At 44.0% G+C, this 24963-nt stretch overlaps 1 protein-coding gene across 1 annotated transcript; it reads right to left on the minus strand.

Annotated features, from left to right (window-relative positions):
* Positions 1-5236: 5236 nt before the first annotated feature.
* LOC110529757 (isthmin-2) lies at positions 5237-19797 on the minus strand. Its single transcript, XM_036985241.2, has 6 exons — positions 18873-19797; positions 15337-15591; positions 11229-11550; positions 8504-8641; positions 8224-8292; positions 5237-8092 (listed from the first exon to the last, which is right to left on the minus strand). Exons 1-6 carry the CDS (start codon positions 19212-19214, stop codon positions 7575-7577), a joined length of 1644 nt encoding a protein of 547 aa, XP_036841136.2. The 5' UTR covers positions 19215-19797; the 3' UTR covers positions 5237-7574.
* Between the last annotated feature and the right edge of the window lie 5166 nt (positions 19798-24963).

Here is a 24963-nt window from a genome sequence, read left to right on the forward strand (position 1 = left end):
CAGAGGATGCCTATCTAGACTATTGAGATGCAGCCCATGAGTCAGCGATGTATTGAGGTATGTCCAACAGCAGGGGTCACTCTATGTTAGGTTTTGAAGATCCTTCCTTCCTAGTGTCATGCTGAGGGCACTGCTTCACTTACATAGGTTAGTTAAGGCAGTGATTCTCAACCGTACCCTGGGGGGTACTTGGCCTATCCACAGGGGGTACTTGAGAAGACTCATTAGACCATAGGCCTACTGCTAAATTGCACATGAGGGGGTACTTCAGGGGTACTTCAAATGTACTTGGTGGTACAGTAACCAAAAAAGGTTGAGAACCACCGAGGTAAGGAATAGGATGAAGCTGCTCCCAGATCTAAGGTCAATTTCTCAATCACACAACTTCAATCAATCAGTAGCCTTGTCCCCAGGCTCAATTGAGTGAGCTGGCTGTTGAACGAGATTAACCAATGAGTTATTACCATATTTATTCATGTTTTATCAATCTTTTACAACCTCCCATAGATTGTAGATTTCCCCTCTCTGAAGAACTGTTTGTGTGTTGACATATCAATGATACGTTATCGGCCATACCCGCCATACAGGCTACTGGGTAGATCAAATGAAATCCAAAATTAACTCAGGCAGTATGTAGGTTATACTTCACCTTGAACTACTAAATCTCATTCTCCTCTATGCCAACTTCACACCTGTACATATTGTTCCCAATAACTTCAGTGGTACTCCGCTTTCTTTATTCACAGAGGGGAAAAAAGGAGCAATCATATTTTTGAACTGGTCCTTGGCTCAGTGTAAGGCTGTAAGCACCGGAGGCTGTTCAATGTTGTTATTGTTATGGCTGGCTCACTGCCGTCCCAGTAGTATCACTAGGCTGGCTTCTCTTCTCTAGGCAAGGCTGAGGCTCATCATGTTGCAGGGTATTGTCTTGGCTCGTCTTGTGGTTACGTTAACAGCCGACAGAGAGAGGCGGGGAGAGAGAGGAAGAGATAGAGAGAGACAGAGCAGATAACACTAAAGAGAGAGAGACACACAGAGAGAAAATGTATTAATCCCCCTGGAAAACAGCATCAAAACAAACGTTTCTGGAGTCTGATTCCACAGAGGAATTTGTTGGTCCTTTTTTGGGGGACTTTTTTAAGGAGGATATTGCGGTCCTCTATTGGGATCATCGTGCTGAAAATTGCTCAAACAATGTATTGGAATCACGCCACTGTAGGAAGTAATGCCACTATGTAGGTATGTCAATGTCAACCACAATTGCTTTACCAACTTCTCCAGAACTCATAGAATACATGGAATAGAATACAACTGTATTATCCATTGGTTAGAAAGGACACACGTTGAAAGGCACAGGATCAGCAGCAGTGCAGTGCCCCTGGATGGAGAGCAATTGTGGGGGGTTAAGTGCCTTGCCCAAGAGCACAATGGCAGGAGATGGTACATTGGATCAGAGACCATGTGCAATCATCTACCAACTTTGTCTGTTGGAAATGTGACCACAAGAGAGACCTCACACATACTCAACTACAACATTCTAACAACATGCAGGTTAAAAGGGATGTGAACCATTTTTATTTAAAAAAACAACCCCTGTTTCCTGTCTTTCTGTGTACCTTTGATTGACTGTGTGCGTTGCTATGTTTGTTTGTTAAATGCATGTAAATCATAAATCACTGCTCACAAGAAAGAAAGCATGTGACCGCCTCAGAGGCACACAGATGTTTACAGGTCTCCTGGGGTTACATATTAGCTGGAGTAGATCACTTCTGTATGACAGTCTCCAATGGCGTCAGTTCTAGTAATTGATCCGTATTTGTGTCTAAGTGTGTGTGCATGTGTGGCCTGTGTACTACTCTCATATAGGCGGGCTACTCACATAGGCGGGCCACAGTGTGTGTTGGGGGTTGGGGATTCTGTTGGGGATATAGGGAGTGTAGTGGTGGAGAACTTAGTCCACTATATGCCGGTCCTGGTCCACTGCGGTGCACTTAACATGCTGAGGAAATCTCATATTCCTGTCAGCCTAGCAGAGTTAACAGGAGCGTAACCACCAAGTCCTGGCTCTGGGCCTGGCCAGCCATGACTAAGACTGCATCCATATACTTTCACGTCATCCATCTGCACAGCTTCCTCTCCGATGCCTCACCTACTGTAACGTCGCTTTTACTAGTAGCCTTTTCTATTCCCCCTTATTCTTCGTCCACCCTTTGCTTCACAAGGATTTATCATGCGTGGTATTGTAAGATTGCATTACAGTGTACAGCAACTGCATAGTGAATTGTGTATTCTGAACTCAAGATCCATAAACGAATGTCTAGTTCTGTTATGAACATCTGTTTTTTGGTGAAATGTGGAAATGATAGAACCATGCCGTGAGATGATGTGCGTGTCGCGCTCATGTTGAGTTGAGCAAATATATGCAGCTCATTGAAAAACACCTCTTTCTTGCATGATTCAAGATTTCAGATAACATTTTTAGTCAGTCCCAAAAATGTCTCCAATCCTTTTTATGCTCTTTCCTTGAGCATTTTCTTTCTCCTTCTCTGTAGACCTGGGTTCAAATACTATTCAAAATCGTTCAAATACGTTGTGCGTTTGTTTTAGCCTGCCTAGAGTACCAGATGGGCAGGGATTACACTTGTGGGACTATTCTATTGGTCCATTAAACCAGGCAACCTCAGTCAAGCACAGATCAAGTATTTGAAATGATTTCAAAGAGTATTTGAAGCCATGTCTTCTTCTCTGTTCTGTCTTCACATCTGTGGATATTTATCTATTATTCAGAGAACAAACGTGGTCAGCATCTGTCTGGACGCATTCCACAGACAGCTCATCTTTAGTCAACTTAGAACTAGAACTAACTGTAAAATGCTATTTCTTTATAGTTAGACGATTCTACCGGCAGCTCAAATACATACAAATCTTCACATACTGCATTTATGTGTGCAAACTTTCACATACCAATTTTGGGTACAGCCGGAAAGGGACTGGTTCCTCTCTAGGTTTCTTTCTAGGTTTCTATGGTGTTTTTCCTAGCCACTGTGCTTCTGCCTCTGCATTACTTTCTGTTTACGGTTTTACGTTAGGTATCTGTAATACACTTTGTGACAACTGCTGCCATAGAAAGGGCTTTATAAATTAAAGTTGACTGATTGAATTTAGAAACTTGGAACAATATAACTGTAGAACACACACACACGCACGCACGCACGCACGCACGCACGCACGCACGCACGCACGCACGCACGCACGCACGCACGCACGCACGCACACACACACACACACACACACACACACACACACACACACACACACACACACACACACACACACACACACACACACACACACACACACACACACACACACACACACACACACACACACACACACACACACACACACACACTCAACTCCTTATTAACCAGTCCTGCATTTGTGTGAATGAGCAAACCAACACTGGTGTTTCTTCTTTACACTTTTCCTGCTTTTAATTATACATATTTAAAATCAGTATAGACTCAATTGCCACCCTGACCCATGAGCAACCTGATGTTCCGTTCTAGAAGTATCAGTGTTCCTCTGGTGTTCTCGTTTCTTACAGGTGACAGAGAGGCAGGAAAAAATGCTATGCTATGAATTATGGTGAGGACCTATAGGAATTAAGATAATCTAAAAATTGTTTTAAAAAAAAGAAATAATGTATACTTGAGGTACACTAGACAGACAAAAAAGTAGACGTAACAGAAAGTTCAAGACTGTTCCTTCCTTTAGAGAAGGAATGATACGCCTATGGATCTGCACTGCCCTGACCTCTGAATCTCCATTATTTAACCCCCCTGTAAGAGTATACGGAGTTACGGACAGACATGATTATGTACAGATTAGAGAACCGAGAACAACCCAGAAAACAGATGAGATTGTTGTCTATGATGCCATCTGTGAGTTATAGAATCAACAATCAATGCGGATTTGATGTGCCTTCCTCACCCTGTAACAAGTGAAACCACATTTTCATCCCTGCACTTGATACTTCCTTGTGTCAATAAGAAAGAGAACGAGGTTACTGTGATTTCTATAGTAATTAATAGGTCATCATGTTTTGGTCTAAGAAGCGTTCGTTCCGTTATTAACTCCGGCTTCTCCAAAATCTGGGTTGGGACTTTGAAAACAAATTGATGCCATCTGGAGAACACAGTCGACAAAGCAAATTGAGTGTGATTCTGTTGATGCATGGTGTTTCACTACGGTAATATAATAACGTAACCAGTCCGAGCACTCTTCATCCATATGTGATTGAATCAGGGTGCAAAGTTCAACCCTGCTTCTCATCATTTCAGTATAGAGTCAATAGTCACGACTAACGTGGCACAGAACTAACGCTTCATTTTGTTTCCAAAGAGGATCATTGAACTACATAATAAAGATGCATTTATGAGCCAATGTTGCTTCGTGTCTTGCAGCTCAAGTTCAGGATTTGGAGGTGGAGAATAGAACTCACCTCAATGGTCTACTCAATCATTCTCCAATCCCCCACTTACTGACAAAATCAACAACGACAGACAAAAGCCTCTTTGATCCTGCCTTTTTGTTTGCAGCCAACAGAACATAGAGGAGCTCGCTCCGAGAATAACCAAGATGTAAAAAACAAAACATTCTGCCTGTCCTAAAATGTATAACGTTTCAGGCCGTTTGGTCTCCAAGTGAAAGCAGATTGCTCCACACATGCGGAGGCTGGGGTTCAGCCTTGTAAGATCAGTCAGCAGGCCATGCCTGGACGACCCTGGTTAAGGCACAGCAAGTGGAAAAACAAAGACATCAAAACGCAGTCAGCTTCTCTTCTTCTCTGCCTGCCTGAGACCCTGGGAGAGAGAGAGGGCATGCTCCACAGATCAGGTTCTTGTGAAAACGTTCAATTTGGAAGTGATACTACTGAGTAAAACACAGGGCCGTTAAAAGTTCACCGATCTCGACTTTTTTTTTTTGGGGGGGGGGGTAGTCAACAGCCTTTTCTGATGAAGACCTTGGGCCAAAACATCAGTAAACTTAAGCACCTCTAGAAAGAAAGATTTGCGGCCAACTTTCCCTATGCTTTACTGTGTTTTGAAATCTAGTAGATGAGTTGTGGCTTTGTGTATGATGAGGAAGTCAACTACACAGAGAAACTACGCAGATTTCAAAGACATCTGATAGTATACAGAAGGACAGAACAAGGACAATTATGAGCCAGACAATCAATGCAAACGTCTTTATATTCCTCATTGTATTTGTCACAACATATTTTCATAGCACAGAAGTACAATAAAATGATAAAACGATACAGACACTTGATGGAGTTGCTGTTGGAGTGGTCATATCATGTGAGGCAGGTCGTTTCCCTTCTGACGTCACCGTGGAGTCAGAGTGTCTCAGTCCGAAGTAGGTTTTAAAGATTCCAGAACCTTTCCCGAAACAATTCCAGGAGTTTTCCAGAAATCCCAGTTGAAGAACTCCAGGTTGGATGATTCCCTCGCAGGTTATGCCCTGCTGATTCCACAAATATTCCAGCCAGGATTTTCTTTACCTGGGTATTTTGGGAAAGTGAATGTTGTGAATTTTGCATTCCTAGTAGCGCACCATGTGGGTTTTAGTAGAGTCATTTCAAAGCTTTAGCAGACTTAAAAAAACGGACAATAAATACTGTACAAGACAATATGGTACACTCTTAGACAAAAGGGTTACAAAAGGGTTCTTCAGCTGTCCCCATAGGACAATCCTTTTTGGCTCCAGGTAAAACCCTTTTTTTGTTCCAGGTAGAACCATTTTGGGTTCCACGTAGAACCCTCTGTTGAAAAGGTTCTATATGGAACCCAAAACCGTTCAACTTGGAACCAAAAGGATTCTACCTGGAACGAACAAGGGTTGTTCTGAGAGTTCTCCTAAGGGGACAGCCGAAGAACCCTTTTAGGTTCTAGATAGCACCTTTTTTCTATGAGTATAGTTATACTAGTTTAAGAAATCACAAAATATCAACCATGCTTTTAAAACAGAAACTCACATGATAATATACTTTACAAATGAACAATGCAGCATTTCTGGCAAGTTACCCTTTCACAATTATAACATTATAACATATAAACATTTGATTTTCATACATGCCATCGTTTGTATATATATATATATATATATATATATATATATACCTTAAATAAAGTGCCTTCCTTTAAAAAAACAACAACATGTGATTTCAAAATGTAATGCATGTTTGCACACATTAAAAAAAAAACTGAATTCCTGAAAGAGGTTTGGAGCATAAATGTTAAGACTTCAAGCCAACAGTTCCCACTCCTATGAAGTCTTTGCAAAAACAATGCAACATATCGCAATGGAATAGAACAGCTATTCAACTTTAATTACATTGACAGAAAAAATGGCTTGCCAAAAACCGCACAAAGAGCATCATTTCATAACTTTATCTGAATTAATACTGTATTTATCCGCTCTTCATCCATTTACACTGTAGATCCAACTTTTTCGTTTCCGTAACAGGTACCATTCTCATCTTTAATGTGCGCTCTGAAGTACAGTCCGAAGTGCACTCTGAAGTGCACTCTGAAGTAGTGGTTCCCAATGCTGCTCCACTGTTGAGGTACATATGGGCTATAATCTCTAACAATATGAGTCCCCCTGAGAAAACTGTAGAAACATCCATGATTGAAGGTTCTCAAACTGTCAATGTTGAAACAGAGGACGAGAAGTTCAGTCCAGACCAGAAGACTGTCTCCACCTCCAAGCTTCAGAGGATGAGAAGTTCAGTCCAGACCAGAAGACTGTCTCCACCTCCAAGCTTCTAAGAAGTTGTTCTGTTGGCATGTTATCAAGAATGAGCATGAGGTGCTGGGTGTGGTTGTTCGTGCTTGTAAACTTCTTTCTTTAGACCAAATTCTCTCCTCAGCTTTAGATTATATTTTTTAAGAATAACCTTTCAGCAAATTCATGTTTGTTGAATCATATATCCCCCTCCAGTACCTATTTAACTTCATCTTCTCATAGCAGCATAGTTATGACTATATTCATGTGTTGGGCATGACACATTCCACAATCCCCTTTTCAAAACAAGACTTACTACAGTATCAAACATCTCACACAGCAAAATCAAATCAGGAAGTACATTTGGGATGTTTATGTTGCCTTTGTCAGTCACACAGAGCCACAACACCTACAACAAGCCACCAACAGGCTAGACGACAATGTCATGGACAGACAGCGAGAGAGAGAGACAGAGAGCTTGGTACCATGCTGGATGCGAAACACGTCGGCAAGCATTGACAGGACTGCGTCTTTTTTAGTTGTTGTTCAGTTCAATGAAGTTCAGTTCTGTTCTGTTGGGTCTGGTCACAGGGTGTTTAATGTGCCAAATCCTAACTTGAAATCAACTTGCACCTCAACCTTGCAACCGCCATACCTCCTTATATGCAAAATGCAAAAAGCTATGCAAAACAGTCCTACAAGCGCTCCCTTCTCAAGTTAGGATTGGGCCCCACTGTACGGGTGAATTCTGGTTAGTGTAGTTTTGGCTGCTGTGTGTGTTCTCAGTATTCCCGGGCCTCCTCCAGCTCGTTCATGAACACGTCATGGTGGGGGTTCTCCGGGCAGACCAGGCCGTTGTTGGGCGGCCGCACCGCGTGGAAGCGGCTCCAGTCCCCTTTACACAGGATCCAGGGAAGCACGTCCACCTTGAAGTGGAGCTCCGGGGAGAAATCCGTGCTGATCAGGTTGGGCGTTCCTGCACCCTTACCCCGTGTGATCAGACAGCCACGGTCGTCGTAGCAACAGTGCTGGGCGCCGAGCGTAGCGACATCGCTGGAGAGGGCAGAGCGGATGCAAGTCCTCGCAGAGGGTTTGTAGATGTCCAGGCGTTCTTTAGGGCCACTGGCGTCATGCCAACGGAAGGTCCGGTCGTGTCCCTCGTCGAAAGCGCTGACCACGGTGTAGGCGGCGGCCGAGGGGTAGGCACAGGGGCAGCTGGGTAGTTCTGAAAGGACCTGGTTGAGGTATCTCTGGAGGAAGTCGCTCTTACAGTTCAGCCACTTCTCACATGTGTCCACATCTAGAGGGAGAGGAGAGAGAGACCATGTTAGATGTAATTCGATTAGTAGGTGCATTCTAACTGCCCATGTTTGCTAGTTTGACTAACCTATTTGCTTGACCATTTGCTAAGTGTACATTGATTCGACATACCTGTGCCAAACGGTTCAGTGCCGTTCTCCATCTCGAAGGGGAAAGGTTCAGCCACTGTGTTGACAGCGTCTGCAGAGATAGGAACGGTACCATTTAGTTAGGTCACGTCTCTAGCTCACATTCACAGATGATTCAGCTAATCGACTAGTCGACCAACTAACTTAAATTAGCTGGATTGGGTGTGTAAGTGCTGGGCTGGAGCAAAAGCCTGTACATCCTGTGGCTCGGGACTAGGAGTTTGTGACCGGAATCTAGAATAAACGTTGTGTGTGAAGTTCACCTGGACAAGGCTCCATGTCACATTTGGTGGCCTCTGTCAGGGTGCAGCTGTAACCACAGGACCGTGTTCTCTTCCTCTCTCCATGACCACAGGTGACTGAGCACAGAGACCAGGCACTCCACTCCTCCGTCCCCTCCTCTGTACGGGGGGAAGACAAGACAGCAAAACTGAAAAACTCATTAATGATAAGGATTTGGATTTACATAGTGGTTTCCATGTTGTGGGGTAACTGTAACTCATTAGCCTGGGAACAGACTAATACTTGTCTTTGTTTCACCTTTGGTTTAGCTAGCAAAACTTCTGTCTGGTCACAGTAAGCTAGTATCTCACGCCTTCCATAACGGATGTGTAGGAACCACAACTACACACCCCTAGAATCCCCCTAATGCTCACTCTCTAATCAGAGAGTTGAATTCCTCTCCCAGCTGTAGGGTTCCCTAACTAGGTTCCGTAACTGTGTAGAACTCCCATTAAAAGCATTTGGTTTGTTCACCACATACATTTAACAAGCTATCACGGAAAAGGAAAACAACAACTTGAAAGGATTGATTAGGAGTGGGCACGAAGGAAACTCTGCATAGTAAATAATGCTGCTGGGAAAGAATGCTAGATTAGGTTTAGATGCCTTTCCTGAACCGAAGTATAAGTCGGAACATACTGTAGACTCTTACACAGGAGTAGCGTTTCCCTCTCAAAGACCCCTTAATTAGCAGTTTTTCTAAAATAATATTATCTGCAAAAAAAATCTATGGACTAAATGTTAATATTTGCTATTATAGCTAAGCCATAACAAGCCCTGTATATACGTTTTCTATCTCAGGCAACAGTATAATTTTCCTCGGGTCTAACCTTCTCCCAGCCCCATAGTCCTGTAATGTAGACTCTGCCAAATTAGAGACAAGTCTCCGCAATGAGGCTGAAGTTCTCCATCTGCTTCTGAGAGGTTTGAGTCTGGTGTTAATGATATCGAAAACATGTCCGCCCTCGATTACAGACAAGATGAGGTGGGCGCAGAAATGGCAGCTTTGTTGGTGGTGCAGCTTGGGCCTTTGTGGCGCTGCCAGCTCACCATGTGGCCAGAACACAGGAATAGACTCTTCTCAGTACAGGAGCGTTTTAATTACAGAAGGGAAGCCCCAATGTTACATTACGCTAGTCTGGCATACATACTTTATATTCACTAGAATCTTATTTTATATATGACCACTTAATAGACATGGTCGCCTTGTTCCTAACCAACATACACCTCATTTAGCAACGTTCAAGCCAGATGCACATGCGCATACACATCCTATACTCAGTGAAATTGTTCAACTGACTTTGTTATCGGAATGTACTGTGTTTTGGTTCATTGAGGTTTGAGGTTAAGAGCTCAAGAGTTAACAGTCCGTCTCTTTTGTCTGAAATCAATCCCTTTGTCTGATCTGAAGGGTAGAGGCAAAGGGCACACTGGCTAAAATGAGTGACTTAGAATTAAACAGGGAGCTCCTCTGCCTGTGCACTATCAACGTAAACATTCATCAAACTACGAAGTTGTAACCCCTCTCTGCCTATCCTCCTAGGCCGGATTCTCCCATCCCACTGTCTTTTCCATTCCTTTAAAGTTTCCACATCCATACTCTTCCCTTCTCTTTTCATTGGCTCTGCTCTGCGGGGCTGAATAAAGCTATCTGCCTGTGCAACCAGAAGGCATGCTGCTCTTTTCCCACCATGCAGAAGGAGAAAACAGACTGAGGAGAATTAAGAGAAACAAAAAACAATAGAGGAGTAAATGTTCTGCACAGCCCTGAAAGCCCCCGAATTCTTGAACTGTCTCAAAAGGCCTTGCCGCCTAGGGCCCAGGGCAGAGGGCCGAGCCAGGGTCTGGGGGCCTGGGGTCCCGGAGGGGGGATGAAAGACCCAGCCGAATGGCCCCTGTCATCCCCTCTTCCCAATCTGCCCTCTAATTGTTCACAAGCAGTGAGCTGTTTTGTCTGTCAGGGGGAACAGGCTCACGCTGCCATTAGCGAGTGCATCGGGCCCATCTTCAAAAGACAGCAGGCCTCCACAGTGAGCTGCGAGCTGGGACCCAGTGTCCACTTCAAAGGCTTGGGCTCCACAATGGGCCTGACGGTCGAGTGCTCGCAGAGTGGAGAGCTCTCTTGCTCGCATGCTCAGTCAATACTTCGGTCTCTCTATCTCTCTCAATTCTGTGTGCTATCTGTCTATATTGTACCACTTTTCTACATTAACTTCCTATAAATCTCTTTGTTTCTCTTTCTCGCCCACCATTTTATCTCCCACCATTTCAAAACATCCTCAACTTTTGGATGCCATTTTGTCAACTAGTCTCAGAGAGGCATGCCAAAGACCAGTGGATCAAAGATGAAAGTTTTTCCAATTAGAACGATTTTTGGAAAGACTTGGGTCCAGAACCGTTGCCTGGAAGCCAAAATGATTGCCTAGATTATCAGTTGCTACTGGCATGTAGAGAAATGCCAGTAGCAACTGAAATGTCTACTGTACTCAAAGTGATCCCAAGTTAGGTGTTAACTAAGATGGCTGGTGTGACATCTAGACAGACACTGTGCCACTTAGGAGTTTACACAGGCACCCCAATTCTGTTTTTTTCCCCAATTATTGGCAAAAGATCTGATCTGATTGGTAAAAAAAAACTATTATTGGCAAAAGATCAGAATTTGGCTGCCTGTGTAAACTCAGTCTTAGCGAAGACAAGAAGCCTCACCATAGTAGCTATGAGTGGCGTCCCAACCCTCGTTCCAGCGACTGTCCCAGTCTCCCCCCACTCCACTTGGGAGGGGCTCCTCACTACCATACTCCAACAGGTAATCGTCCTCCTCCTCCTCTTCAGTCTCCTCCAGCCCTGAGCGGCCAGTTCCATCCTCACTGGAGTCAGCATCTGTGTAGCCCCAGAACAGGGGCCAGAACAGCTTCTTACCGCCCAGCCAGTCTACAGTGGAAGGGGAGGAAGGAGGGATCCAGTCCTTGTCCGTTACCAGATCCATCTCCACTTCTATGTTAGGGTCATCCACCACCTCAATGGTCACCTGGGACAGGTTGAGAGGAAAGAGGGTGTTAGTAAATGTTATTACAAAACGTGCAAGCCTGGTATCAAAGGTCTGCGCATGCTAAACTGGCAACCTCTACATACTCAGGTGTATTCGTGCACACAAAGTCTGTACAAAATAAATAAATAAATAACATTTAAAAAAGACAAGCTCTTTAAATTATATAAAGCGGGTGTATTCGAAAGCCACAATGAAACCAAGATATGACTGAGCAGACTCCTTGGAAATAATCCCAACCTCCAGAAGTACCAGGGAAACTGACCTGCCTAATTTATAGCTCTGACTTGGCCAGGTAGAAACAAGATATGCATTGAGCACTCAATCAGATGATCCTACTTCCTGAGCATTTGTTAGGATTTAACTCCTCATTAGACTGGTAGGTGACTACTCATTAGACTGGTAGGTGACTCCTCATTAGACTGGTGGGTGACTCATTAGACTGGTAGGTAACTCCTCATTAGACTGGTAGGTGACTCCTCATTAGACTGGTAGATGACTACTCATTAGACTGGTAGGTGACTCCTCATTAGACTGGTAGGTGACTCCTCATTAGACTGGTAGGTGACTCCTCATTAGACTGGTAGGTGACTCCTCATTAGACTGGTAGGTGACTCCTCATTAGACTGGTGGGTGACTCATTAGACTGGTAGGTAACTCCTCATTAGACTGGTAGGTGACTCCTCATTAGACTGGTAGGTAACTCCTCATTAGACTGGTAGGTGACTCCTCATTAGACTGGTAGGTGACTCCTCATTAGACTGGTAGGTGACTCCTCATTAGACTGGTGGGTGACTCATTAGACTGGTAGGTAACTCCTCATTAGACTGGTAGGTGACTCCTCATTAGACTGGTAGATGACTACTCATTAGACTGGTAGGTGACTCCTCATTAGACTGGTAGGTGACTCCTCATTAGACTGGTAGGTGACTCCTCATTAGACTGGTAGGTGACTCCTCATTAGACTGGTAGGTGACTCCTCATTAGACTGGTAGGTGACTCCTCATTAGACTGGTGGGTGACTCATTAGACTGGTAGGTAACTCCTCATTAGACTGGTAGGTGACTCCTCATTAGACTGGTAGGTAACTCCTCATTAGACTGGTAGGTGACTCCTCATTAGACTGGTAGGTGACTCCTCATTAGACTGGTAGGTGACTCCTCATTAGACTGGTAGGTGACTCCTCATTAGACTGGTAGGTGACTACTCATTAGACTGGTAGGTGACTCCTCATTAGACTGGTAGGTAACTCCTCATTAGACTGGTAGGTGACTCCTCATTAGACTGGTAGATGACTACTCATTAGACTGGTAGGTGACTCCTCATTAGACTGGTAGGTGACTCCTCATTAGACTGGTAGGTGACTCCTCATTAGACTGGTAGGTGACTCCTCATTAGACTGGTAGGTGACTACTCATTAGACTGGTAGGTGACTCCTCATTAGACTGGTAGGTGACTCCTCATTAGACTGGTAGGTGACTCCTCATTAGACTGGTAGGTGACTCCTCATTATACTGGTAGGTGACTCCTCATTAGACTGGTAGGTGACTCCTCATTAGACTGGTAGGTGACTCCTCATTAGACTGGTAGGTGACTCCTCAGACTGGTAGGTGACTCCTCATTAGACCGGTGGGCGACTCCTCATTAGACCGGTAGGTGACTACTCATTAGACTGGTAGGTGACTCCTCATTAGACTGGTAGATGACTACTCATTAGACTGGTAGGTGACTCCTCATTAGACTGGTAGGTGACTCCTCATTAGACTGGTAGGTGACTACTCATTAGACTGGTAGGTGACTCCTCATTAGACTGGTAGGTGACTCCTCATTAGACTGGTAGGTGACTCCTCATTAGACTGGTAGGTGACTCCTCATTAGACTGGTAGGTGACTCCTCATTAGACTAGTAGGTGACTCCTCATTAGACTGGTAGGTGACTCCTCATTAGACTGGTAGGTGACTCCTCAGACTGGTAGGTGACTCCTCATTAGACCGGTGGGCGACTCCTCATTAGACTTGTAGGTGACTCCTCATTAGACTGGTAGGTGACTCCTCATTAGACTGGTAGGTGACTCCTCATTAGACTGGTAGGTGACTCCTCATTAGACTAGTAGGTGACTCCTCATTAGACTGGTAGGTGACTCCTCATTAGACTGGTAGGTGACTCCTCAGACTGTTAGGTGACTCCTCATTAGACCGGTGGGCGACTCCTCATTAGACTGGTAGGTGACTCCTCATTAGACTGGTAGGTGACTACTCCTCAGACTGGTAGGTGACTCCTCATTAGACTGGTAGGTGACTCCTCATTAGACTGGTAGGTGACTCCTCATTAGACTGGTGGGTGACTCATTAGACTGGTAGGTGACTACTCATTAGACTGCTTGATGACTACTCATTAGACTGGTAGGTGACTCCTCATTAGACTGGTAGGTGACTCCTCATTAGACTGGTAGGTGACTACTCCTCAGACTGGTAGGTGACTCCTCATTAGACTGGTAGGTGACTCCTCATTAGACTGGTAGGTGACTCCTCATTAGACTGGTAGGTGACTACTCATTAGACTGCTTGATGACTACTCATTAGACTGGTAGATGACTCCTCATTATACTGGTGGGTGACTCCTCATTAGACTGGTAGATGACTCCTCATTAGACTGGTAGATGACTCCTCATTAGACTGGTGGGTGACTCATTAGACTGGTGGGTGACTACTCATTAGACTGGTGGGTGACTCCTCATTAGACTGGTAGATGACTCCTCATTAGACTGGTAGGTGACTCCTCAGACTGGTAGGTGACTCCTCATTAGACTGGTAGGTGACTCGTCATTAGACTGGTAGGTGACTCCTCATTAGACTGGTAGGCGACTCCTCATTAGACTGGTAGGTGACTACTCATTAGACTGGTAGGTGACTCCTCAGACTGGTAGGTGACTCCTCATTAGACTGGTAGGTGACTCGTCATTAGACTGGTAGGTGACTCCTCATTAGACTGGTAGGTGACTCCTCATTAGACTGGTAGGTGACTCCTCATTAGACTGGTAGGTAACTCCTCATTAGACCGGTAGGCGACTCCTCATTAGACCGGTGGGCGACTCCTCATTAGACTGGTAAGTAACTCCTCATTAGACTGGTAGGTGACTACTGTAAGACTCATCCTGTATGTTAAAGCTCCAATTGGCAGCCTAATTCTCTATATAGTGCACTACTTTTGAGCCCCAGGGAATAGGGTGCTATTCAGGCCACAGTCTACATAGTAGAGAATGTCAGGACCAGGCAACTGGGGGGCTATAGTGAGGGACTTCCATCCCCAGTAGAGGGCAGAGCCAGCCTGAGGTCATTACATGCAGCTCCAGCTAACCACATCCTGGAATCAACCAGAAGATGTAACCAACTACTGTGAGATTGAGATGAGTTGAATGGAAGTGCATGCTGAAGACATTGAGGCTAATCGCTTGAGAAATCACAGGAAATGGGAGGAATGAAGCAGATTTTCTACTAGAGGTAGATTTATGTTATGTGGAGCTGAGTTGTCCTTCTGCTGAAATTTTATGAAATATCCCACTCATCATGCCACAGAGAAAATCAACACAATAGAAATGAATGAAGGTAACAGATCTCTCTCTATACTGCCTAACCAAGTGGGCACACTCTGCCACACATTGGTATAGGATGAGTTTCCCAACCCTACAATGCAAAGAGATCTCTGTAAAGAAATATCTGAGAGTGAGAATTTTTTTCAAATATCCAATCAATAATCATCACCACTCACCTGGATGTTGGGGTTCTGAGAGCTGATATCTGCATTGGCGAGCTCGGGGAAGTTCTTGAGGTCCAGAACGAAGGGTTTCATCTCCTCCTCCGGCTCAGGCTGGGGCAGAACCCCTACGGAGCGATGCTGAGAGTGAGACCACCTCCTCTTGTGGCGGTGCTCCGTGTCAGGGGGGAGGAGGCTCTGGACCTGGTTCTGCTGCTCCAGGGCCTCCGGTCCACGATGGACCCCACTGGCGGGCGACTGAGCACGAGCCTAAGTAAAAAGATAGGAGACCTCAATTAAGCATCATGATGAAACACAGTGGACTGGACCATTCTAAAGACTTGGATGAAATGAATAACACACAGTAAGTACATTTGCTACTGGCTGGTTTAAAGCCACATAGGTTAAACTTGCTAGTTTAATTTAGCAGGTTGTTATATGAAAGCTTAAAAACATTGGGGATTTCATTGTCAACCCCCTATAACATTTCCACCATGTTACTATCATGTTTCCACTGTCCATGCTGTTAGACCGTTCTGAAAACCATGAGGGCAACAAACCAACCAACCAACAAACCAACCAACCAACCAACCAACCAACAAACCAACCTACCAACCAACCCATCCTAGTCCATCCATTTCTCTTTTTTCCCACAGCAGCCAAAGCCCTGGCATCCAGGCCTTTGACAAAGAGGAGACTGTGCCAGATTCTCTAGTTTTAATGAGAGAGCCTCGGAGTCGTGGGACCCCTGGGACGGTGGGCAGGCTGGCCTTGTGTGTCTCAACCTGCCGTGCCGCCACACAGCTACCCGCTATACACAGACACAAGTTGTAGGGGTCCTCCTCAGTCAGATTCCAACCATCAGACACATGTCAATGTCTTTTTCTAAATTGAAGCTCATCAGAGAGTAGGATGAAGTTCTCCCCTAATTCTGAGCTAAGATCAGTTTGACGTTTCTCCACTCTTACAGTTAAAGTTCAAATTTAGGGAGGGTGAGCTGATCTAAGGGTAACTTCCACTACTCTAAGCTTTTAATTCAGCCAGCATCTATAAATAAATAGCCCAAACATCTGACGGGGCCTCAGTGTCTGGAGCCGTGCCAGTTTGCGGTCGAAAATGTGGTGCCATTTAAAACAATGAGGGGGAAAAAAATCTGGAGCCATGACAAAACGGTTGAGCAATTGTGGTTATGGGGCCGAAAACAGACCATACTTTTTCAGTGGCTGCAATTGTCCCATAAAAAAAAGTCCATCAGATCAGATCCAACCATGAGAACACATGGCCACCATTTAGAGGTAACCCCTGTCAAACAGCATGAGGACGGGAGAGGAAGATGGGGAGAGAGAAAGGGGAATTAGAAAGAGTAAACAGAGGATTCTGACGAAGAGAGAGAGGCAGAGGGGGATCAGAAAGGCTTCCCCTGGGGTCTAGGCAGGTCCCTATGAGGCTTAGCATTAAAAGATCTTCAATGCATGGTTTCTACCACTTGTATCATGGTCTGACTAGAGAAGTATTGTCAGAAGTTAGATCTAGTTAAAGGAGCTCATATAAGATACTCCTGACACACAAAGATATACACCGACAAGACTTTAAGATTGGAATCATGAAGGGCCACATATTTTCACACCTTCCTCATCTTGTCTTTTTCACATCTGGATTCTGTATTCAGTCTCCTCCTCCTCTCTCTCTCTCCTCTCTCTCTCTCTGCAGAGGGGCTCCCCTGATGATCAAAGGCCTATTGGTTGATGGTATGCGGTCTGTCTTTACGAGCCACTATGGATGTGCAGCAGTGGGAGCCCTGGCCTTTCCGACACACAACAAAGGAATTACCATTAAATTCCTCTTCCGTCATGAAACAAAGCTTAGTGTCCTTTGTAGGGGGTGGCTGGGGGGACACTGGAGCCATTTAGGCCGGCCGGCCTAGTAGTCGGTGGTGACACACATTCAGCGGGGACAGAAGAGGAAAGGAGGGGAGGTGGATGTACAGTACTGTATGGATGATGAAGCAGAGGAGAGGCAGGCGGGCGGGCAGGCAGGCAGGCAGGCAGGCGGGTGGGCGGGTGGTGTGGCAGGCAGGCCTGATTTATGTGTCCACAGATATCAAAGGCCTCTGCACTTGGCCATTTTCTAACCATTACAGAAGAACAATAAACTATGGGGTCCTTTGATCGCCTCTTTGAAAATGTGGAAAAGAAAAAAGAAAAAACAAGTGCAAGCGCTTGAAAGAGGGAGAGAGGAAAGGAGGGGAGGGGGGTGAAACCGAACAGATAAATAAAGCAAACAGGTCTCAATATTTGGGAATGAGGCCATGCACACTTCACACCCCTCCTCTGCCCCCCATGATGAGGGGGAAACCAAAAACAGGAAATTCCACATTAACTCAGTAAAGAGCCAACATAAACAATCAACCAGCCTGACCTCTGACCTTATTCCAGTGCGAGAGAGAGCTGCTGAGGGTTCCTTTTAACCCACTTGGTTATGTAAGCCCTTGTTATTGTGCCTCTCATTCCTCTACTGTACAAACCAGCCCCTCCTCTATCCGCTTACACTGGCGTCTAACAGGTCACCAAGAAAGGTGACATAGGGTCATACTCGCTGGTGCCCAAAACGCGCATTCAGCACCACCAGTCACACTCTTCCTCTCTGTCTCTCACTCCCTCCCTCTCAGTTCCTCTCTCCCTAACTGTTTGACGTCCAACTGACATGAATCATCCATCAGTTATAGGCCATGGGCATCGGGACATCAATAGGGCACCCACTGGAGGAGAGCCAGGGGAGAGAAAGTACAAAGGAACGACTTCATAACACAGATCTGGAATCTGTCTGTTTGCACCTTTCTTTCATTCGTACATCTGATTCTGTTCACGGTGACCTTCAAGCCCTCTATACACACACGTCCATGAGCGGCACAAATACCCCTATTGGATCCGGTTACAGATGTGAGCTAGGTATGTGTGTTCAAAGGGAATACAGCCTTTGAATGTATTGTAGCTGCTGTGTAATGCTATGCTGCTTAGCTCAGGCTGACCTTCTCTGGATGCTCAGATACCTTACTATACATGGAGAAACACAGAACAACACTTTGCCCCAAGGCCCCAGAGCTTCATTGAAACAAGTTTCCTTTGGTTCATGAACAGGGAATGGGCAATGACAGTCTGCTATGAGTGCACAGCATTGTAAGTCAGTCTGTGATGCTGGTGATTATGGTTTGCTATCAAGTAAACATTTGAATGATGTGAATGACAATGCAGAATGTTTTTGGCAGGAAGAGCAGTAGTTATTTTCTGGAAACTAATTCAGTTATCACAATTAATTTGACTTAAATAAACAATTGGCATAATGGCATCAAAATAACTCATACTGTAATTTGCACGTAGACATGTGTGTAATATATTCAAATATTGTAGTCATTAAATATTAAATAATTTACATATGCGCAATTCATTTAAATACAATTTGCATCACATTTCACTCGTTACATTTGGAACGCATTGCACGGAATTGGACAAATCTTTGTAGATGAAAATAATCAAGAAAATAAATGTGCCTACCTCCAAAGACACGCCGTTATGCAGTTTGTTGTGCTGTTTGGTGGGAAAGCCCATCACCAATCCAACGAAAAGTACTAAAAAGATCATCAATATTGTCAGACATCTCCCTCCGACTTGAATCATTTTCTCCATTGAAGTGACAACTAACAAGTAATTTGAAGTCCCCAATCTATCCCTAACTTGTATATTCTTTACGTAGCGAGAGAAACGTTGTTTTCTGTCCTCATCCGAGCTTCTCTTTTCCAGAACTTGTTTCCTTACGAGCAGGTCACCTATTCGACCAGCAGCAACAGCTTTAGAGTCTTCCTCTTGATAGAGATGCGCGCTGATGTCCGATGGCATTCGACGCACAATCCATATCCCTCTGCCGCACTTCGACGCAACTCTGACCACTCAGACTCTCAAAGCGACTGATTTCTCCTTTCACTGTCTGCCTGCCTGCCTGCCTATATGTTGCGTCTAGGTCAATGTCTAGGTTCTTCAAGCCTCCCCATTTAACCAGACCAACTTGGGCTATAAGTACAAAAGACACACACACAACCACGCACTCTCTCAGTGCGCACCGGTGAACGGTTTATTCAACTAGGTTAAAATAGTTGGGTACACTTCCTTATGGATGGGTGAGTGTTTTCTTCCAATACATTGACATCTGGAGTTGAGAATAGCCTGTTTGCGTTATCTCTGACGCGTTAATCCATTATCCAATTGAAGTCAGTCGATTATCTACAACGCAGGTTTGTCCAAATCAATCAGTGTCTGAGTCGCACTGGTTCGGATACGCACGTCTTCACACCTTCCACACTGTTGAAGAGAGGGGTGATGCTTAAGAGGGGGTGTCTCGCGGATCTAGTTATCCAAATAGAGAGGGAGAGAGCCCTTTGGAGATGTGACCGGGACACAGAAACGACTGATAATTGGCACGCGCATAATGGGAGAGGAGATAAGTGACTTTGTAGACTGGATTAAATGGATTACCAGGGAGCCAACACCATTAGGCACATTAGGTGTCACACGTCAAGAAAACATTCCCCCTGAGCAAAGGCGCTGATCATAGGTCTACTTTCACACTACCCTTCATGTAAAAATATGGTGCGTCAATGCAAACTTCACGGCAAGAGGCGTCACTCTCCAGTAACAGATACAGTTTTACATGCCGATATTGGCCCCAGTTATTCACCTATTTAACTATATGAATATATTTCAGAGATCGGCTTGTGTGTCCACTCTCTCCCTACCGCTCTTTGCTGCGTGTGTACTTTTATATAAACAGGATAAACTATATGCTTTCTTTAAGATAGAAAGTTGGAAGTCATTTAATGCTATTCATTGTGTAAAGTCTTCCCGATAGATTATGTTACACATTGTATGCAGATAGACCTTTGTAGAAGACAAATCTAACCAAGAGCTTGACACAAACAAAAATGGATTTAATCTCAGCACTGTTTCCAACAGCAGTCAACACAAACCATAGTTTCAAAAACCCCATCAAGTGGTTTCTCTCCAAACATTGAACTTGCCAAGAGTAAAAGCCTACTGATAACATACAGGTGTATATGCATTTACAGAGTAGGTCAGATCACATCTCTCTTTCCATTGCAAGTTAAACGATGTAATGTTACATCAAAGGGCCTTTGAATCTTTTAATTTAAAAAACATTTACTTTGAGTTAGATAAATGATTAATCACATATGTTTATAGTATTATTGAAATCTAAACAGCCTTCCTGAGATAAATGGTCATGTTACTGGATGTCAGCAATCACATCATGCCTCAATAGAAAGGAGATGGGAACAGGATACAGAGGGTGATCCCAAATAGCACCCTATTCCCTAGATAGTGCACCATCTTGACAAGGGCTCTGGTCAAGAGTAGTGCACTATAGGGAATATGGTGCCATTTGGAATGAAGACAGACTACATGGGCCCACCCAGATTTAACTAAACACAACAGAAAAGTAGCAAGTTTAAAATGTTACGTCTGGACAAATTATAGACACTTTAAAATCTCAGCCATAGTGTAATAAGGAGTTTGTAGTAGTGGAATGATCACAGTGCTAACCGCAGCTCTCTTCCACATATTTCTACTTCCAATACAAATAAAAAATATGTACACTCACACACACTACAAACTGGATATTTGACTAAAGACAATATTATACTTGAACTGACCCATAAATTGAGCCATGGAAAGTCAAACATAACATTTAAACAAAACAAACTCAAATTAAAACACAAAATCAGCCAATTCTGGAATGCCATATTAGAGAAGAATCGTTGTGAGAGACCGCTGGCGGGAAAATATGCTTTGTTTAAACCAAGCGTCAGTTAGCCAGCCGTAAAGCCTGTCATTTCAGTGAGGCTACATCATCTGTATGTTACCAATGCCTGTCAGTAGTACTAGCACTGAAGATGTGGTCCGTCTGACATGAAGACATACTCCATCAAAAGTCTTCCTAAAAGGTTTCTTTTGCTGTCCCTGTAGAACCGTTTTGCTTCCAGGCAGAACTATTTCACCCAACAAAGAACCCGCAAAATAACCTTTTGGTTAAAGGTTCTGGACCCCCCCCCCCCAAAAAAAAGGGTTCTACCTGGAACCAAAAAAGGATTATACAGAAATAACCAAAGAACCCTTTAGGTGTCTTCATTTAGAGCTGCCACAGAGACATTATATTAGAAACATCTTCCACAAAATAGAGCAGATTGAAAAAAAATAGGACATTTGTAATAAATAAAGGCGTAACACTTCCTGTATGTCTATGTCGTGCATTATATATAGGCACTATAAATGCACTTATAATGCACTGTGAAGAAGGTATCAATAGGAAGTTTTACCAAATAAGGACATATCTGTACATCAGAGAAGCATGGCTAGGATGCATCATCTTCATACATACAGATAAACAGGTGGGTCATATTATGACCAGGGTGTCATAGTTTACGAAGACATCAACGCTGGTTATTAAGATAAGCACTTAGAAGATATACAGTTAGAGACTCAAACCACGTGGTTCTTCGGTAACGGTCAGTTTCCCGGACACAGATTAAGCCAAGAATCTCCATTCAAATCGTTTTTTCAGTCCAGGACTAGCCTAAAAATCGGTGTCCATGATACCAACCCCAAGAGAAACACTTCACACGACATGGCTCTTATGAAGCTTATAGAAATATTAAAGACTCTTCAGCGATAGACATGTTAAATACGCTAGAGAGTATAGACATGTTTAAGACATTTGGGCTTAAGTCATTCGAGTGCAGGCATAAACACTAAATATTAAAGGCTGAAGAAAAAAAGCTGTAATATATATATATATATACACACACACATGCATATATATATTACAGCTTTTTTTTCTCTTTATATATATATATGAAATATTCACAACATGGCAGCTCTTCAAAAGGGTTCTTACCCTATTCTTCTAAACTGGTGAAATATGTAGCTTACACACAGAGAGAGATAGAGAGAGCGAGAGAGGATTAGCTCTGATAATAGGTCCAAGACATTGAGATTTTACCTGTTCATTTACTGTGTAAACAGCAGATAATGTCAACATTGGTCAGGGAAAGAACCCCCATGACAATATTAAAGCCTAACACACCGATCAGAGTGGAAAGTTCAATAATAAGCTACACTTGACGGTGTACCTCATTTGATATGAAGCCTATATGTTGCCCTATTAGTCATGAATGCTATATATTATTTATTTACTTCTTTCTTGCATTATAACTTCTGCTGTTATCCTAGAAATATAATCCCTAGAACAAAATGTAGATCGCGGTTCTAGGGATTCCATTTCTCTGATTCGTTAACTCCATTGGTACAACCAAACAAATTGTATATTTTAATGGCAATAGAAAAACTCTTCCTCCCCATCTTGTTATTATTGCACTAGAAGCCCCCATAATGCAGTTGGAACACGGAAATAAGATTCAACATTTAGGTCCAACACAAAAAAATGAATTCACAATAAGTTAAGATACATTAAGACAACGATAGGGGCTTACACACTTCGAAACGAACACACACGATAGGACCTTGGTGACTTTTTTTTTATCCCTACCCCACTGTAGTGTAGGTCAAGAGATACTCAAATCCCCTAAGTTCCACTTCTACATTTCCATTCTTTAGTCAGGGACTTATTTAGGGCCGGTGCACCAGGTAAGTGCAAAAACAAACAACGGTGCAAGTATGCCTGGTGTAGCTGGTTCAGTTAGTTATATGACAAGAAGGCTTGACGTGGCTGGGCTCCAGGAGCAGACTCTCCGCAGAGGACCATGGATCCAGGGACGAGGGGAAATCATGATGTCTGGAGTACTTCAGCTGCAACACATCCCCAACCTCACTGATGGCCTCCAATGCCTGGGGGGGGGGGGGGGGGGGGGGGGGGGAGGAAGGAGAGATAACAACAGGAGACCTTATGTTTACTACACATGGAGTCAGAAGTGGGATTCTATACTGAGGAAAGAGGGGAGAGTTGAGTAGCTCACAACAGCAGCATATTGTGAGTATTAAGAACCATGAGTATTTCCTGCTGATCATAGAGACTGAATGGGGAGAGGTGTGCTTCTTACACCATCGTGAGGGTTGCTGAACCATGACATTCACCTGAGGAAATTGTTAGTGAAGAAAAACAGAGTCTACTTGCGTAAAACTAAAACACAACTGAGCACAAAAAAATCAAAATAAATTGGCCTACACCACTTTCCACAAGAGACTTTCTGTGTTGCGATACCATCGGTCCGCAACCCACCTGGAAACAATTTACCTTCCTTGATTTTCTCTTTTTCACAACACCTTCTCTGAACTTTGAGTAAAGAGGGAGAAGAGATTTCCAAAGACGAAAAAAAGTGGCTTCATGCATTTTAACAAAGTGAAGCTGATGTGCTTTAAAAATTGAGCATTAAAAACAGTGTTGACATGCTCTTCCAAAACATAAATGACTGTCCTTGGACAGACAACGCACATGCCCAAAGAAAACTAAATCTGAGCTTGCTGCTCCACCATAGTTATGGCACTGTGCGGTCTTCCTTCCAAGACTCCCACACCAGAGTTCAAATAGTATTTGTGTTCTTCCAAATACTTAACACATAATTGAGCCTCCCTGGGATTGCCAGATGGGTGGGGTTAGCACTTATGGGATGATTTTGTTGGTTCTGTTGCGCCAGGCGAGCTCAGCTTAAGTATTTGAAGAAAACAAACACTTGCTGAACCCAGGTGTTCTCTCACACCCCCGCCCCTCTAATAAAGCATGTATTGAAATGCCTTTCCTGTCCTCCATGCCTGCAGCACATCAGCCCTGACAGTCAGAAGCCAGGCATGACTGACTCACTGCTGGGAGACAGTCAGTCAAGTCACTAACTACTTTGAGGAGACGAAGAGATGTGGAGGAATTCCATCAGCTATCAAAGGATGATGGTGATGTCTCAAGGGAAAAATAAAGTCTTCACCATACATTCTAACAATGCACCTACTATTGTAACTAACCATAACCATTCACATCAATTGGACTGGACCCAATTCTAGGACCACATAGAAACTTTGGGTACATCTCAATACATAAATGTAGTCTCCTCAGTATCCTTCCTCCTCCGTTCATCCTATACGAAGATAAAAGAGAGTTGAATAGAATATAAATAATTCTGAACACAAATCCTATGGAGTGAGACAGACTGACAAAACAAGGCTACACTTTTGAAAAAGTACCAGCGAGAGCCAGATAGAGATGGCTCCATGGAGAGAGGGAGGAGTCCTTTGACTACTCTGTACTGTGATTAGTTGACTCACTGTGTCAAGCATGTCTGGTGCATGTGTGTGTGCGTCTCTGATCGGTGACTCACCGTGTCCAGCATGTCCCTGGTGTGTGCGGCAGACACACAGAACCTGGCCCTGGACTCTATGATGGGTGTGGCAGGGAAGCCAACCACCACCGTCCCAATGTTCCTCTTCAGCATCTCCCTGCCAAACGCCCTGAGAGCGAACCAATCAGAGATCAGGATTATGGACCACGTGACCAATGTGTTAACAATCTGCTTATTCTATGGCTGGCTGGCTGACTGAGCAATGTCATGTTGATCGTGTGAGAGAAAAGTGA

The sequence above is a fragment of the Oncorhynchus mykiss genome, chromosome 8 (genome assembly GCF_057628025.1).
Source record: "Oncorhynchus mykiss isolate SJ-2025 chromosome 8, ASM5762802v1, whole genome shotgun sequence".
Classification (NCBI taxonomy): Eukaryota; Metazoa; Chordata; class Actinopteri; order Salmoniformes; family Salmonidae; genus Oncorhynchus; species Oncorhynchus mykiss.